The sequence below is a fragment of the Dromaius novaehollandiae genome, chromosome 1 (genome assembly GCF_036370855.1).
Source record: "Dromaius novaehollandiae isolate bDroNov1 chromosome 1, bDroNov1.hap1, whole genome shotgun sequence".
Classification (NCBI taxonomy): domain Eukaryota; kingdom Metazoa; phylum Chordata; class Aves; order Casuariiformes; family Dromaiidae; genus Dromaius; species Dromaius novaehollandiae.
In genome coordinates, this window is record NC_088098.1 from 122,914,465 (window position 1) to 122,931,723 (window position 17,259).

At 41.8% G+C, this 17,259-nt stretch overlaps 1 protein-coding gene across 6 annotated transcripts in view; it reads right to left on the reverse strand.

Moving 5' to 3' along the window:
• Positions 1-1,102: 1,102 nt before the first annotated feature.
• Positions 1,103-17,259, reverse strand: part of LOC112981965 (programmed cell death 1 ligand 1-like) — a 36,512-nt gene continuing 20,355 nt past the window's right edge. Inside the window, exons 3-7 of one of the 6 annotated variants that reach the window (XR_010385060.1) lie at positions 12,675-12,758; positions 12,228-12,280; positions 6,604-6,948; positions 3,866-4,024; positions 1,103-2,762 (exon numbers count right to left, since the gene is read on the reverse strand). Coding sequence is in view for 5 of the 6 variants with exons in the window: in XM_064497165.1 (XP_064353235.1) it covers positions 2,659-2,762; positions 6,604-6,948; positions 12,228-12,280; positions 12,675-12,682 (510 nt within the window). In the remaining variant the exon portion in view is untranslated. Of the gene's footprint in view, positions 2,763-2,815; positions 4,025-6,603; positions 6,949-12,227; positions 12,281-12,674; positions 12,759-12,843; positions 13,000-17,259 lie in introns of those variants that run through there. The other 5 variants (XM_064497175.1, XM_064497165.1, XM_064497183.1 and 2 more) reach the window with 5 other exon arrangements.

A 17,259-nucleotide genomic window follows, 5' to 3' on the forward strand; every position in this document is an offset into this window, starting at 1 on the left:
AACAAACTTGCTTTTGCTGCCATCCTTTTTCAAGAGTAATGAACAAGGATCTCTTAAGAATTTCCATAATGTGGCAGATGATCAGCCTGTGCTCTTGCCGTATGAAATCTGTAGGCGCAGGCCACCAAAGAACTACAAGCGAGAGAAATAGAGAGTCTGCCTTCTTAAATGTGTGAATTGTTTTGGTGCTCCTTAGTTTTTAAAGCTAACCCTAGATCATGTTGAAACTCTGGAGACCACAAGAAGCGTGTGCTGCTCACGTTCTGCACATTAAGTGTACTTTGAGACATTCGCTTAGCGGGTCATCAGCCAGGCAAAGAAAGTACAAGTCATTCAAACCTTCCCCTGCAGTCTCACAGGAAGGATGAATGGTGGTTGTATGTTATCACTGGGAATGACATTAACTACAACTTGTGAAAATATAATGAACGGGGACATATAAACATCCCAAATGCTGTTGCAAATCTGAGTCATAAAAAATGAATGTTCTAAGGAAAATCTAGAGGTCACCCGGTCTGTTTTCCTCCGCCTGTTACCCTCTCGTCTCCATCTGCTCATATGCTTACTGTGATTCACATCAGTTTGCAAAGGCAGGAAGAATCATTTCTAGGGGTGGGAGAGGCTGAGGACTGAGGGAACTGGCCCTTCCTCATAAGCCCCAGCCAACGCAGTGCCTGCTCTTGTGCGTGTGACTAACATGACCTTTTGTGGCTGTCCCTCTCCACAGCAGTGAGGCTGTGTTCCAGCCCTGCATGCCCCCATAAAGGTATTTAAGTAGGTATTCATTTTCTTACCCAAGAAACTTTTGCGCATGTGTAGTGACACAGCTTGCACCTGTGATCAGAGGTGCTTGCTTTGTTTACATGCCTCAGCACATTTTGGAAAGTGGATGGCCTTAAAGTCATTATAAGGAGATATGAGGAGTCATATTGTTCTTGAGATGAAAGTGGGCAGCTCAGACTTTCAGGGTTGGGGCAGACAGACCTGTACAGATCCTACGTCTGAATTTTTTGATTGCACAAAGAGCCTATCAAACTCTAGGAACAATTGGAATACAAATAAAGAACTCTTAGGTGGCATACCAAGTGATTGCTCTTAACAGTTTTTTTTCAGAATTTAAGGCTTTATTTTTAATTAACTCTTCTGTTTTGAAAAATATATATAATCTGAGACAAACAATGTTTGGAGGGTGGGACAAAGGAGACAATCACAGTATGTATGTGCTTTAATACTCAAATCTGTCTGTTAAATTGGTCCCCAGTTGCTGCACTAAGCTGCTCTGTAGCAAGGGCAGCCTGAGTGCCCATGAGCATCAGTGCTGCAGCATTGCACACTGTGTGTGTCATTTTGTCCATTTTCCCCACTGTGGGGAAAGGGCCATTTGCCAATGAAAGTCAAAGTTAACAGTCTTTACCTCAATGGATACTATTTTAAGCACTGTTTTGTTCAGGTCCTTTCCTTGCAAAAACAACCCTTGTCCTCTGGAAAGAGGGTGGAACTGTTTCAAATCAAAATGACTCTATATGCATCCTTATGAGTCACTTTCCTCTGCTTGAGGGTGCATGCAAAATGACTGCATTGCAATCGCCACTCTTCACACCGACCCAGGTGAGCAGTTCTCCAGACACTTCTCAGTTCTGTAGTAGCGCAGTTGCAACAGCTCTGGCCTGACACAAAGCTTCTGTGCTTTTCTTGATATTGCTGGTAGACAGGATCCTTTCAACCTTAGCTTTACTAAGCTAGACATCTTACACTACTTGCACTGAACATTTTATCTGCATGGATAACAGTTATCATTCCTTGACCAATTTTTAATTCCTTTTCTCATCTGAAGGTGTCATTTTTAAACAAGAAACAGTGTCACAATATCAATCTTTTATCACGCAGTTCTAGCTTAAGAATACAGCCTTTGCCTGATGATGGCATTTACTTCTCCACCTTTCATGGCGAGAAAATACTAAATTCAGCCTTCTAAAGCCTTTGACTTACTAGAAGTGGGTTTTGTAATAACACAGCACCTTCTTCCTCTGCACTGAAGTTTTCTAACCTCCATCATCTTCATCTGTCAGCTTTACCCTTCTGCTGAATAGTTCATTTCTTTTGGAAAAAAAAATCACTACTGATAGCCATGATGTTTAAGAGTAAAAATAGAAGCTGAAGTTCCTCAGGCTCAAATTTCACAAGGTTTCCATCCTTATGTTTCACAAAGAGAGCCTCTTCCTACTTCCAGTTTTTATCTGACGCAGAGGGTAATTACTCCTTCTCCTTTCAATTTGCTTGAAGGACTGCCGATGGGATCTTAAGCAGAAGATCTCCCTAGGGTGAGTTATAACATCATGCTGTGGCTTTGTAGGTCTTTATCTAAACTGAAGCTGTCATCAAAGCAAAACCATCAAATACTAAAATGCTCACACTGACAGCACTAAAATTGGGCTTCAAGAAACAAATGAAAAAACAGGCTTGCCACCTCTGAGTTTTACTGCCTTTGGTTTCTTTTGTGCACCAAAATACAGAACATAAACACCTACTGCTAGGTGTTTTCAAATATTGGTGCCTATGTTATGTGGCTCCAGAGCAGTCTTATCCTTACAGAGCTCTTCTGTACAGCAAGATCCTCTGATGAGGAGGACTTCCCAAACCAAAGTTTAGCTTTCCCAGTCACAAATGCCAAACCACCAGTGTTACCAGGAGATGAAAAGAGAGAGCAAGTATATCTAGTCCCTGTGCATCACCAGGACTTCTTGGGGAAGCCTGACTGTGATCTGAAAAATTAAAAAAGAAAAAGCTTTCATGTAGCTAGTAGCTTGACAAGAAGTGCATTTGAAATTTGTTTGGCATTTTATTGGTATATTTTACATGAGTGCATTGAGGGAAAATTGTTTTAAACATCATGTGGATTTTGACTCTTTTGCAAAATTCTGCTTTGTGTGTGTGCACGTACCATCCAGAAAAAGCAAGCCTTAAGGGACGGTGAGAAATACTTTTTTTTCCTTCACGGAAGAGGCACAAATACTCAGCAACAATAAATACAGTGTTCATTTCTGGGGTGACTTAGGAATTTTTGTTCAAAGTCCTGATAGGACAACAGCTAGAAGAGTGTACTGTACGTCATCATTCCGACTAGTCAGGGCTTGAGGCAGGCATTTCTAGTAAGTGTCCTTAAATAATGGTGGTAAGTATTGAAATAACTAGGCCACAGGCTCTCAGATGGTAGTACTTACACCACTGCTGGTACAGAAGCCACTGCATAGCCTGACACAGAGCAAAAACTTTGCCCTTTCCATGCTATCTGCAACCAGTGCTGAGGATGTATGCAGATGAAAAAAGATTTTGAACCCCTGACTTAAGCAGCAGAGACGCTTCTCCCATCACTGTTCAGGTCAAATGCCTTCTCTGGGGAGAGGAGGTTGTATATTCTTGTAATTCTGTGCCACTTCTTGGGCTGTTCCTATTGCTGTAGTATCTCAGCCCTTTCAGGTAATGCCTTTCAATGTGTCACTACAGTTAACTTGTTGCTAGTATGGGTTCTTCCTCCCCGCTTTCTAGGAGGAGTATGATGTAATGATATGTAAGGAACCAGTTATTATCTGGTAGTCCTCAGGAACACTCTGAGGTGAATGTAAAATTATAACAAGTCTCCTCTCTTCTTGAGAGCTCTTCCAGGCCAATAGGCTATCATTTTTACCTCAAAACTAACTTAGAACACATTTCTATTAACCCAAGAGTCTTCCAAGAAACCCAAAGTAACAGGAAAATTAGGCTTTTTAATATAGTTAATGAAAAAAGTCAGCCTAGCAGACAAACAAGCAGAAACTGAAGTGAAACCAAACAAGACTTTTTCTGTTTTATGTAAAATATGACCTACCTACTGATCTGTTTATAGTGAAGGCAAAGTGTGGGAGTTATTTGTGCACATAGTCTCTCTGTTCTCAGCAGGTCCTTTAACGTCCAAAGTTCCATGTGCCTCCCAGACTAAAGATTAATACAAAACAGATTCACTTCCTCTCTCTTTCTAAAGAAATTGCTGGAAATACAAAAATTGGGAGCTGAGGCTATGTTTTTCTTAAAATAATGTTGACAATAGGAAACTTTTTTTTCTTTTTATGAAAAGAATTATGTTGCAAAAGTCAAGTTTCTCTTATTTCATCCATCTCCAAGGCCCCCAAACCCAGAAACCTTCAGGTGCTTGCAAGTGTGTAATTCAGTTTGTTCTCTTATAGCAAAATTCAAATGCTCCCCCTTTTCCCAATCTTTTTTTTTTCCAAAAAAAAATCTTTTCATGATAAGAAATAGTTCCTGTAGAGAAAAAGTTGTCAGAGAGTTTTTCAACTCAATTAAATATACAAATATCTCCTTTAAATACAGACATTTTACACTCACCCTGTTTTTGAGAAACCTCCATTGTTAATGCATTGAAAAGTTTGATAGTTTCATATTTCCTGTGGAAGGTAACAGCTAGAGATATTCTAGCTCTACTTTTTTGTTTGTTTTGGGTTGGGTTTTTTTTTTGGCTTTTGTAATGTTATAACTTAGTGCTGTTAAGGCAGAAGATACCATCTGAAATTTAACCTCATATTGTTTGAAGACCTCTAAGCCACTGAAAGGAGCTATCCTAGGTCCAAAGAGGATATTTCTGGTAATTTTTGAAGTTGTTTATTGTTCATGCAGTATAGACCTGAAATCTTCTATGTGATAATGAGATGAAACATTGCAATGTTTCTCTTCCTTGGTTTCTGTTTGAGTTCATTGCTGCATCATATCTTGATGTGGCTCTAATATCTTGTTGTGGCCAAACTTGCTACATTAACTGCAGTATTATATCCTTCTATCTACACTAAGTAAAATAAAAATTACAGCCATTGATTTTTATATAACAAAATGTTACAGGTTTGATAATAGCAATTTAAGATTTTGTGGAGGTAATATGAATAATTTGTGGTACAAGCAGGAATTTTATGGGAGAATTTCCTGAGGATGACGTGTCAGCGCTGGGCAGCCCTTACGTATTATATTCACTCAAGAAGTGTTTACAAATGACCCTAATGTAGTTCTGTGTTCTGACTAAATTTGGACTTCAGCATCTACATTATACTTCTGAATTGCCTTTGGATGAGATCCACTTCAATTTTTCTGCAAGAGGATAACTCAAATCTGGTAGTTCGTTCATACCAACCTAATTTACAAAGGCCTTTTCATAACTCTAGGAACTGAATGGCTTCCACATTATTTGCTTTTTATTGACTTTTATGGTGATTATAATGGTAAATAGCTTTATGGCTTAGGGATCACTGGCATTTCACTAATTCTCACCGTGTTCTAGGTCTGTGTTAGTGGTGAAGATATCCTTTTCCTATCTTGGATAGCTGTGCTTAAGTTTGTGTTTTGCTAGAATCAGTAAGAAAGAACAAGTACCAAAAGTCTCTTGGACTCAAAGTGATTTGTTTAAGCTTAGAACAGGAAAAGGGTACCAGTAATTGATCTAAGGGTTAGGGTTTTCTTTCTGAGGAAGAATACATTTGTCAAACAAATTGAAAGTTTAAATGTGATCACAAAATTAAATCAGAGCAAAGGACACTTTACTTCTCCCAAAAATGAGATGATGAAAACATTTTGCTTCTGCATTTTCAAAATGATTTTTTTCACTTTGAAAACTGCAAAACATTTCACTTTTAAATTTTCTGAAAAAAAGTATTTCACTTGACATTTCAAAAACATTTTTCTCTAAAGGATGATGTGCATTTTAAAAAAGACTTCTAAAGGGTTTGAATTACTTGAAAACAAAATAAAACATTTCTTTAAGCTGAATGAAGTGTGTGTGGTTGACCAAAATGAAAGTTTCCAGCTAATTTGCTCAAGCAAAACAAAATCTTAAAAACTCATATTTTGTTTTGACCTATATCCCCCCTTTTAATTTGCTTTTTCAGCTGGTCAGTTGGTCAAACTGAACAACCCCTCATTCTACTGGCTATGCTTCTAGGTAACTCGAACATGTAAGCTTCGTATTTGGCGTTATTCAAGCACGTCTTACTGTATCATTCATTTTATTAGGGGAGAAAAATAATTTTCTCGTTGCAGGAGTCCAGCCTTGCCACCAGATCTAGATCTTCCAGCTACAAGTGAAAGGGTAATTAGCACCTGTCTGTCTTTGATCTGAAAGGGTGTATGGCCTGGACTTTGGATCCAGTTGCCAGAGTTGAAGCCAATTTTGATTCACAGATCCAAGTCCAAACAGTGAAAGAAACTCTCCCATTCCTCTGGGGACAATGTGGATGCAGGAAAATACAGAAACATAAATAAACAAATGCTGAAAAAGCTAGGAGACCTCATTACCCAGCAATGAACCCTGTAAAGGGAGGGGGAAGGCGCCGGGGGTTGCCTTCAGCAGTCCTGCTGCTTCTGTGGATATGCAGTGCTGAAGCTTGACAAAGATGCCTACTTTTTTCCTTCTCCCATCTTATTCCAACAAAAGCAATGAACAGAGGGAAACTGAGTGGAGATTCACTTTAAATTTTGGACTCACTCCAGTCAATGGCTGCATTTGGGTTGTGCCAGCAAGAAATGCTCCCCTCAACTCCCTCCCTCTGAACTAAAAAGAAGTCTTACCTGATACATTGAGTTTAATTTTAGATTTCTGTGTTTTGTTGGAGAGAGTCCTAGCCTGTTTATAGATGCAAGTATATTCAGCTGCATCCTCTAATCGGATGTTGGAGAGCTGTAGAGAAAAGTTGCCATGCTTCACCTCATCCAAAAAAAGACTGGTTCTGCCACGGTAATTTATATCCTGGTACCTCAGTGAATCTTCCCCATTGTGAAAAAAATGCACTATAGTAGACTCTATCTGCCAGTAGAGCTTTGAATCGGAAACATCTAGCTCTCCAGGAGAGGTGATGGTACAAGGCAAAATGACAGTTTCTCCCACAAATGCATGGCACGTTGTGTCTGGCTGACCTGGAATAAAAAACAGACAACTTGCTCAGTGGGCAGCAGAGCTAAGGACACCAGGTTTCCTATGAGTTGGCTTCCTTACAACTTTATTGCCTCTCTTCCCAGCCTCCTGCTCCCAGCCATGGAGGAGGCAGCACATGCTGTGGCATGACCTGAGGCCCATGTGTGCTGATTGCCCAGCCAGCTGTGCAGCAGGGCAGATGTTGCTGCATGCGAGCTGCATCCACTTCTTCAGTGCTGGCACTGATTTGAGTTTCCTCAGCTAGGGATTTTTCTCCAGTTTCTGAGAATCTTAGTCTTTGAGATCAGGTGTCAAATTCAATTGAAAGTAGTCAGTTTGCAAGGGGAGAAAAGCATGCAGGGAAGTCAAGACTGTCAGACAACATGACTAAACAAGTTTTGGTTTTGTAGGAAGTCTGGCTAAAAAAAGGGGAAGTGTGAAAAGGGTTTTATATTGTCAAGAGAAGAATCCTGGAAAAGTTTAATCTCCCTCAACTCTCATTGCTCTCCTGTCAGATCATAGCTCCAGTTGTGTAAATAACATGCTAACATCCCGTCCTCTGCAACATCTTGGAGATGGTCTGACAGAACGGGGTAATCTTCTGCAAGTTTGTTTGGATGCACTCAAGGATCTTGCTAACTGTAGTCTCTGGGTCTCTCATAGTATTTGATACAGTTATTCTTCCAGCACCCCAAAAAGGAGCACTGTCATTCCCATTTTAAAGTTGGAGAACTGAAGCACAGGAAGGCTAAATGACTTTTCCAAGGCCTCAGGGCGTAGTTTGTATCTGTGGCCTGGAACATTTGATGGTGATGGTACCATCTGATTCCAACAAATGCAAGAATCATTGTGTATTAGTGAGTGTAGCATACTGGTGAACAAGAAGGCAGGCAGGTATGGCAAGAAAACAAATAAATTGCAAAATGTACACTGTTCATTTAATAACTTTGGTGCTAATTATTTTCATAAATTCTTCCAAGTCAGTCGAAAATATACTATAACTTCCATAAATGGAGGGATCTGCTATGACCAGGTAGGACAACTCCTACTAGATTTTGCTGTAACATTTTCCAGGGGAAGACTGGGGCATGGGAGAAGGTCTCTATGCCTAGCTAGCTATGCTTCATTTAGAGAATAAAAGCAAGAGTTTTTAAAGCATAGACAACCAGGTATTTTCAGCACAGAATATGGATTTAAGTTAAAGATTTGACCAAATCCATTTCATAAAATATTTTTATAAATTAAAATTAAAATGCAGATGAATTTATTTGGATGGGAAACTTTCCTCCCCAGCAGGGAGCAGAACAAAAGCAGCATGAGCTTGTGATTTCACCAGGAAGAAAAGCCAAAATTCACTGTGGAATAACTCAGTCTGTTTTCATTGTCAATGTTATGTAAAGCGTGAGAGGTAAGTAATCAGACTAAATATAAAAATAAATGCACTTGATCTCAGTGTGGTCATTCCCATGCTTTAGGTCTGTACATGCAGCAGCTCTCTCCATTCACTGTGCCAAAGACCAAAAAGAGTCTGAGTTCACTCTTGAGGTCACTGATGTCAGCCAGGAAACCAGGGCTCAGCTTCTTACATGCTCAGGCCTCTGTTGCCATATTTATTAGTGTCTGTTTTTAGGTTTATTTGTTCTCACATTGTATATGGCCAGACAGAGATAAAAGTGGGAGAAAAATGATCACTCAGTGAACTAAATCACAGAGCTGAGGAAGTGTCTCCTACTAGAACCTTTTCACCAAACATATGCTTTCCTTAGGTTTTCAAAATTTTCAGCTGAAAATCCCAATCCCCCTTTTGCCAAATGATTTAAACCTTCAGCTGAAGATCTACCCATCTCCAATGCAATTCCCATTTGTCAGTGAAAGGAGATCCCCCCCTACCCTTACTGTCTTGAGAACTCAACCACTTAAAGATTGCATCAGTCACTCATGAGGTTTTACCTCTCTCAGGAGGAGCTTGAATCACAACAGTATCCAAATAACTGTCTTCTTATTTTATTTATAATGAAGTTCTAGCCTCTATTGTACTGTGAGCTGACTGCCAGAGCACACACACTCTTAGACTTACTAAGGAAAGTGCCTCAGCCCTGCAATAGTGATTGCTAATAATTCTTCCCATGTGAGTGCCGTTAGCTATACCCAGCATAGCTGGAAGAGGCACCACAGCTGAGAAAAGACAGTGAAGGGAGGGCAGCAGCCCAAGAGCTGTCCCTGAGCTGTGTGGGTCTGGAGAGCTGAGCAAGGCTGTCCTTAGCAGAGCCTCTCTGAGGCAGGACCATACCCTGGGTTTTGCTGACCATAGTTAGCTAGGTATGGGGCAGAGACAAATGTTTCTGAGCTGGCTGCAGCTGTTTTGAAAACCCAGGAAGAGGTGAGCCTTCAGAAGAACTTTCTAGTGAGAAGACTTGTGTCCACAGGAGGCTGTTAGTATGGAGAATGCTCACAACATACTCTGTTGCACATGGATGAAGAAAAGATAATCCTGAAATCCACAAAATGTGTTGCTCTATCAAAAAACAGGCAATAAACACTTGAAGAGCAAAAGAGGAAAAAAGAATGCTCATCCTACCTCTTGATTCTCTTCACTTTTAAATTTGATATTGGTTTTGGAATTGTGATGCATCAGTCTCATCTACCTTCTTTTTGGCTCTAGGGGACAGCAGTGCAATAATTTGGGCCCAGCATAACTATTCTTTGCCTGCATAATATGATGAATGAACCTCATACTGCTTCTGAGGGAATAAATAAACACCTGAGGGCTCCAATGCAGCCTGCCCTATTCTGCTTACAGCTGGTAAAGCAAGGGTAGCCAGGGGCAAAATAGAAAGCTCTGTTGGAGTTGGTTGGGACAAGGAACAAGCGACCAAAATCTGGCTGCAATGATTTATCTAATAGAGCTGACAGGAAGGTGAGGTCTCTTGTAGATGGCATGAGCAGGCTTCTGGATACAGATTGAATAGATGTCCTTATGAAAGCTAGCCCTGAGAAGAAGGCTCAGGCTATGCTGAAGTCTGACTAGGTGGTATTACACAAGGTTTCTCACTGAGGACCTTGACACACCTGAAGGATTGGAATGGGGAGTTTCCTGGCCAGAAGACTGAAGCACTCATGCAGGGAGCACCAGGGATGGTAGCAGCCTGCTGTTGGCGTGCATGAAGTGAGGTGAGTAGCGCTCGTCTGGCCTTGCAAGCTCTGTGTGTAGGATGTGGTCTTGTGCAGATCTCTATGCTGGAAAAAAATACGTGTTGGCATGTGGCTTTCACTTGCAGACATAAGACTCAAATGTTAAGTTAGACTTTAAAAAAGAGATTGCTCTTTAAGTGCTGGCTTTTAAGTGCTGTTTTTTAAGTGATTATCAAGGTGACACTGAGTGTGCAAATTTAAACTTTTTATAGGGATAAACTAGGATTTCTACACGGAATAAACACTTCTTCTTCAGTGTATTGTTGTAAGCTATGATCCATTGTTGCTGCCAAAAATGATTGTTTGCTGAAAGCTCCACTATTGTTACACTGAATTTCTGTACAGAACCTTCAACAGGTGAAAAAAAGTACCTACAAGAAGCCAGAGATAGCTGTGCTGCAGCCTGGCTTTTCAGCAAGAGATGGGGTAGTTAATTAGCAAAGCATGTAAAAAACAGGGACTGCAATTACCATAGGACTGCAATCTGGGGTAACTTGCAGCTCCTTGGTCACTCTGCCAGCCCCTAGATCTGCCTTCCCCCAGTCTGACAAAACTAATAGCTGGGTATCCTTTGGACTTTTTCTATGCTTGTGGTCAGATTTCTGTTAAGAACTTACTCCCTTCTGTTGCTACATGGAAATTACTCACTGGTGTGCTGGGTAGCATGCAGAGGGTGATGCAGGGAAGCTCATAAAGCCTGACTTCTAGGCCACTGATGATATCTTGTAGGGTAACCAGATCTGTGTATTAATTATGTACTGCCTATACTGGGGGAATCTGAGATGCTAGTAGGAGATCTGGAGTTTATGCCCTGAGGAGAAGGGTCTGGAAGTGGAAACTGTTGAGTCTGTCATGTTGAGTGGGCTATGAGAATGCTATTCCAGTTCTGACAAAAAAAGCAAAGAATGATCCAGGAGTAATGGAATACATGGAAAAAAATGCTCCAATGATAGAAACAAGGCAACGGGGGATTTATTCTCTTGTGTTTTTGAGTATCTGTGAGCTTGAGCTAAAATGTGTTATCCTGACAAGGCAACCTCTTGATTCCTTACAAGCATGTCTCACCTATATGCAGAAGTGTCTGTAAAGGATTGGGCTGTCTGCAATCCCACTTCCTCGCTCAGAAACACTGAACTTGCGGTTTCTTATTTTAAGGGGAAAAATAAGCCAAAGGGTAACTACATAAATGTCTCAGGGTGCTTGCCAGGCGTACTGCTCCACTGAAAGAGTACATCTTGAATGGCAACAGACTCTTCACATTGCTCCATGGAGTCGTACAAAAGTTCTCTTCAAAAATGACAATCATACTTCCGGAAAATAGAGAGCGACTAGTTCAACGCAAAGTATACCTTTCTGAGCTACTGCAGCACTTTCTGAAAGCAAAGCACTCCTGAACAAATGGAATAGTCTTGACCACAGACAGAGATCTCAGTATTGCTGAATTTAAGCTTAAAACAAAGAAATTACAGGGATTTGTAGCTTGTAGAAGGCTCCCTTAGCAGTACATACTAACATATGTTTTTCATATGAAAGATCATGACATTGAACATATACAATGCCAGAAAGCCAGCTCTGCTAAAACTTGGTAGTGCGTGTATAAAGATTCAGGGTGAGAGAGAGGGAGAGTGCATGTGCAAGAGCAGGCTGCACAGCTCAGGCTGCTCATGTGGTTGGGCTTCAGTTCTTTCACTTATCTGGTCACCCCTGCAGAGAGCCCAGCAACCCCGTAGATTTAAATACAAAATAAGATGCAAGACAGTTGGGGCTATAAAGATGACTTGGAATCTGATTCTGCAATATTATGGAGGAAGCGGGGGGTACTCTAAGGACATGGGCAGGATAAACTTTATAGGTAGAGGTCTGTGGGCCTGAAATGCCTAAACCTTGAAATCACTCTTTCAATTATAGTTTACCAGAAAGCTATTACCTGTACCTTGTCTTGGGATGTGACGGAATGCCTTCAAAGCAAAGCATGTCTTGGTTTTGCTCAGCTCAGAGATTCTCACTGGATCGTTATCATAATTGCAGTTTGTGTGTTCATGTGTAAATATTTCCACAAATTCCTAGATGTGTATTATGGTATATTTACCTCTGGGTAGAGATGTGAACAGTAAACAGGCAACCATCCAGAAAGCAGTCTCCCTAATGAAGTGAGAGAAATAGAGAAATGCTGAATGCTTTGTTGGAATGCTACAGCAGCGATCAAAGGCTTTTTCTCTGGCGTAATTTGCCCTCTTTCACAACTTCCTCATCTGTGAAGAAAATTTGGATAGAAATCTGCATGGATTAGAACCCCTGTCTTGTTTCGTCTTCTAGTCTTTGGTCTTTATTCTATATCTGAGCTTTCTCAATGGTCCTAAGGGGATGAGGCTTCAGTCACAAACACCAGGTCCATAATTCCTCCTTCTGTTCTCAGGTGGGTGAAGTTAACTGTATATATAGTTTGCTCTTGAAATTATTTTTCTTTGGTAATGAAAGCAAATTCCCTCTGCCCCCAAGCTCCAACTGCTCTGCAATAGAAGAAAAACTAGCTTACCTTTTCATTTTTGTGGCTTCCCAGTTGCTAGGAATTGTCCCACGTCACTAAATTCACCAGGCACTTCAGCTGTGACTTTTGCCTCTACAAAAACAAAAGAGTGAAAAGCACTTTTTTTTCCCTCTCTCCACAAGAAGTTCTCTAGAAGGGAATAGGATGTTTACTGTACCTAGTGCTCGGTTTGCTGAGGTACAGTTTTTCTTCTTTCACTATATACAATACCAGGAATTTATTTTCACATGTAGGGTGGATGTGAGTCACAAGCCATGCAGTCAGTGACCAGCTGTGAGCTTTCAGACCTTTGTAGGGGATTCTTTTTAGCCAGCTGCGATCAAAAAAGACGGTGAAACCTAACGGGTGTCTAGTAAAACCATATTTGTCAAGACCTGTAAATGCTATCCCTACAACTCTACCAAATACCATCCAAGCAGCACATCCACCAGCAAAATTCAGTCAAAACTAATAAGCCTGTAAGGAAAATACTGATTAAAACATCTTTTTAGTAAGCTCTCCGAGGAAGCTGTTAAATCCGATTCTTTCTCAAGGAGACAGCAACCAGAGTGAGGAAAAAAGATGTAGATTTTGGGCTTCCCCCCTTCCCTGTCCTGTTCCCACCTCCTCTCAGCACCTTGTAGCTTATGGAGTACAAGTATGTGAGTGATCATTCCTCCCCAGCATGCTGCAGAGAGGGTACTGACAGTGGAACGTTGGTTTAGCCAAGGGCATCTTCTCTTCCCCCCGGGCCAACTGTGGGAGGACATGGAGAAGCTGATGGTGCCATTCTGCTGCCTATTGCTTCAGCTGAAACCAAGTTTCCTAGAGTAAGTGAGGCCCCAAGTGCAACCCCCTGGGGAACCCACTCAGCCTCTGAGGGCTGGTACTTGTGTGCTCATGCTCTAAAATCCAGTGACAAGAGCTGAATTGCTGTGCTTCCCTCTCTCCCTTTGTGGCCAAGCCTTGGTTACACCTCATTTATCAGCTCCTTCCCGATACCTAGCACAAACTATCTGGCTTCTTTGGCTTCTTATAGCAAGCAGGAGGCAAGCGTCCGCCAGGATCCCTGCCCTGGCCCTAGATGCATGTCCTCCCCACTACGCCCCTCTGGCTGAGCTGCACTGCAAAGGGTTGAGCTTGGGCTGTGACATGATAGATGTCTTCTGTGTTGGAAAGCTCGAGGCATCTCCTTGGGAGGTCAGTTCCTCTACTCTTGTTGTAGCAGAGGTTAGCTTAGCCTTAAAATACTCTGTTCAGCATGAGTGACTTATTTTTGAGAGCTTGTGGAAGGCTATTGGTGTTCTTCGCTCGGTTTTGAGAAGGGCAAACAGATGATGCGTAGTGGCTGGCATAACTTGCATAGGGAAAGATTTTGTTCTGTGATGTAAGTACCATGAAACCTTCACCTGTTTGAGCTGTCATATGGATTAAAACCAATGTGTCCTGCATGTTTTTGATGGACTTCTCCTGTGGTTATCTCCCTCCCAGTTGTAATAGTTACTTTTTCAGGCATGGGTATGCATTTATGCTAAGTGAGGTTATCCCATATGTGTTTCCTTCTTGCCTTCCTTTAGTAAATGAAACTGAGGTACTGACAGCCAGTTTTATCTACCTGACTAGTTCTCTATGGTGCTTCACAGAATTTAGCCTTCTGCACACACACCCTTTCCCCCTTCCCCCCCCCAGCTTTGTACAAAAATACTGTCAGAAAACCTCTTGTCCTGTGCTCTGGCCTGGCACTGAGTCAAGAACAAGGTGAAGCTGGAGGGGCCGTGGCTCCACACTAGCTTGCGCTTATGCTGGGCAAAGTCCTGCTCCAGGCCTGGCTGCCAGTGCTCTGCAGCAGTGCTCTGCAGAGCTGCTGTAGCCACGGTCTCTTCTTCCTGTAGGTAAAGTTGGTCTTTATGATACCTCCCTATGCAGAAGGAACTCAAAATCTGATAGATGTGACCAACTAACAGATCCATGTAAAGTAGCAGACAGGAATGAGTCAAAAGCCAGGTCTTGTAGAAGCAATGCCCTTCTCCTGTAGGGCCGTCCGTTTTCTAACAGTTTTAATTCTGACTTAAGAACTGATTGAAGGTTGTTGCTCCAGCCGAGCCTGTTGTTTGCATGTCTTGCTTTGGCTAGTTTACTCCCACAGAGTCCCTTTGGGGCTTCTGGTTCTCACAAATGTCAGTGCCAAAGTCTTGTGGGGTAGGGAGGGGGGAAGTGGGATCAGACCTGCAATATCAAATGACATCCAAAGTGCATGTGAATGTTTCTCACTTTTGCCATCCACGTGTTTCTGTTAGTTCCCTATTGAAGTTTAAGCCTGTATATAAAGGTGGAGTAAGGAAGGTCTTGTTTTGTGAAGTAGTACTTAACTGCAGGTGTGTTTCAGACTATTTTAGCTTGAGCACCTGGCCCTTACTTTAGCTCAATCTATTGTTTAGTTGAAATAACATTTCTTTCTGGGTTGAACTGACACTGCTTGAAATGCAAATGTTCACACCCAACCTACACAAGGATTGCTAAACTGGAGACCTGTTCCAGTCTCTGCACTTCAGCTGGTGCAAGATGTTTCAGTCACTATACGGATGATAGTTTAAAATGAATAGTTTCTATTTGCTCCTTCACATCTTTCCATTCTTAAGAGAAGGAAGTTTAGGAAACTAATGCATCTTTGTGTGTGTGTGTGTATGTGTCTATTTTGAAATTTAAAATTCAATTTACTATTCATTTTATTCTGACAAAGGAGTTTAGACTCATTTTTCAGAGGCTAAAACAGTTAACTGAGTAAGACTTTGCAGTGAAGAATCATTCCCTGAAGAATTAAAATACTAAGTAATATCTCTTAACACACTAACCTATTTAAGATAGACTAAGGCAGCATGCAAGGCAATTAAAGTACTAAATGACTAATGACTAAATTGTGAAACTCGGAACTTTGTGGCAACATCCGTGTCATCTAGTGTTTGCATCATGGGTGTGAGTCCATTTAGTGAATGAGCTAGCTCAGCCTTGCCATAAAATGAAATCAACCAAGTAGGCAAATAAATAGATGTTCCAAGTGCCTGTCAAGCAGCAGGGCTCTCTGTCTCAAAGCAAATTAATTCCTATTGTTTTGTTCCTTTAGGGGGGTGGGAGAAGGACATAAATGCTCCTGGTGAAGGCTTATCTCCCTTGAAGGGAGGTTAAGAAAATGGTATTGTCTGCAGGTGCCATATTGACCCTGCAAATAGTGTTGCTACAGTTAAAGCATGGAGGATGTTCCTCTGTGAACAGCTCAGCTGGTTAGGACCACTGGGATCACAGGAAGGGAAAATGGGTGGAAAACTGTAGAAAAGTTCTGCCCAAGTCAGGGGCCTGTGCTGTGGGCTGGTGGCTTTTCTTTTTTCTACTGCCTTAGATCTTTCTGGCAACTCTTATATCAGAGGCCAGCAGTGACCATGCAGCTGGAGCATGACCCTCCTGTGATCATACGGTGGGGCAGCAATTCTGGTAACTGAGCAGTCAGGCTCTGATACAGGAAAACCAGATGTTTTGCGTAACCAGTCCAGCGATGGCTTGTAGCCATTGCAGTATACAAATTATACAGATGTGCCAAGAATGATCAGTTTGAGATCTAGACCAGAAAGGACAGCTGACCTGGGAACTGAAGGTCTAGAGAGGGATCGTGAGAGGCTGTTATGGGACAACGGGTTGAAGTAAGGTGCTGGCGAGGGTGGGGAGGGAAGGGCTGCAGCCTGAAGCCTTTCAGCACAGTGGAGATATCTTTGTGTGGCGCTCATCCAGTACGATGCCCCAATTTAAAAGCTGTTGCAGACTAAGTGGATTTAACAATTTGGATGTTGTATTGAAGGGACTGATTTGGTTGTGAGCCTTTCCACTTTTTTTGCCAGCCTCCAGTACTGGCTGAATAACATAGGTAAGGCACTGAATGAACGGTGATACAGGCTGGAACAGGCACCAGTAATCCTGAAAGGCTTGGCCAAAAGCTCATCAGAGATGAATGAAGACAGTTGCCAAGAAAACTGCTCATTACACACGTGGCAGCACTTCGTGACTTAGTCACTTCGTGACTTAGTCACTGAAATGCTGACATATTTCTTCCCTCTCCTTGTGTACTTCTGGCTTTCAAGACCAGATATTATGCTAACTGGTTGCTGTTACTGATGTTTGTGGGAGGGTGTGTGTTGGGCGACTTTCTCCCTGAGTTGATGAAATCCTGGCAGCACCTAGAGCAAAGAAATACCGCCCTACTATTCCTCATCCACCTTACGGCCGTCTGCTGTTGTTTCTGTTCTTTAAATGCTTTCTACTCATATAATCAGCCAGTCCTGTTACCCTTTGTAGTAGAAAGCTAATGAGTGAGCTTGCAAGCGGAAATTACAGTTTGGTTTGTTGGAGAAAGTTCTTATGATGCAATTGTCTGTACCGAAACTCGGTGATTGCTTCTGATCTGATCTTATCTGAGAGAAAATTGTAAACAAAATGAGGCATCATTCAGAGAGCCATCCTATAATTAGTTGAAGGAAAGATACCTCAGAGACTTCAGTGAGGCACATGCTGGCAGGTGTCCAAAATGATAATAGCTTTCCCCTTTTAG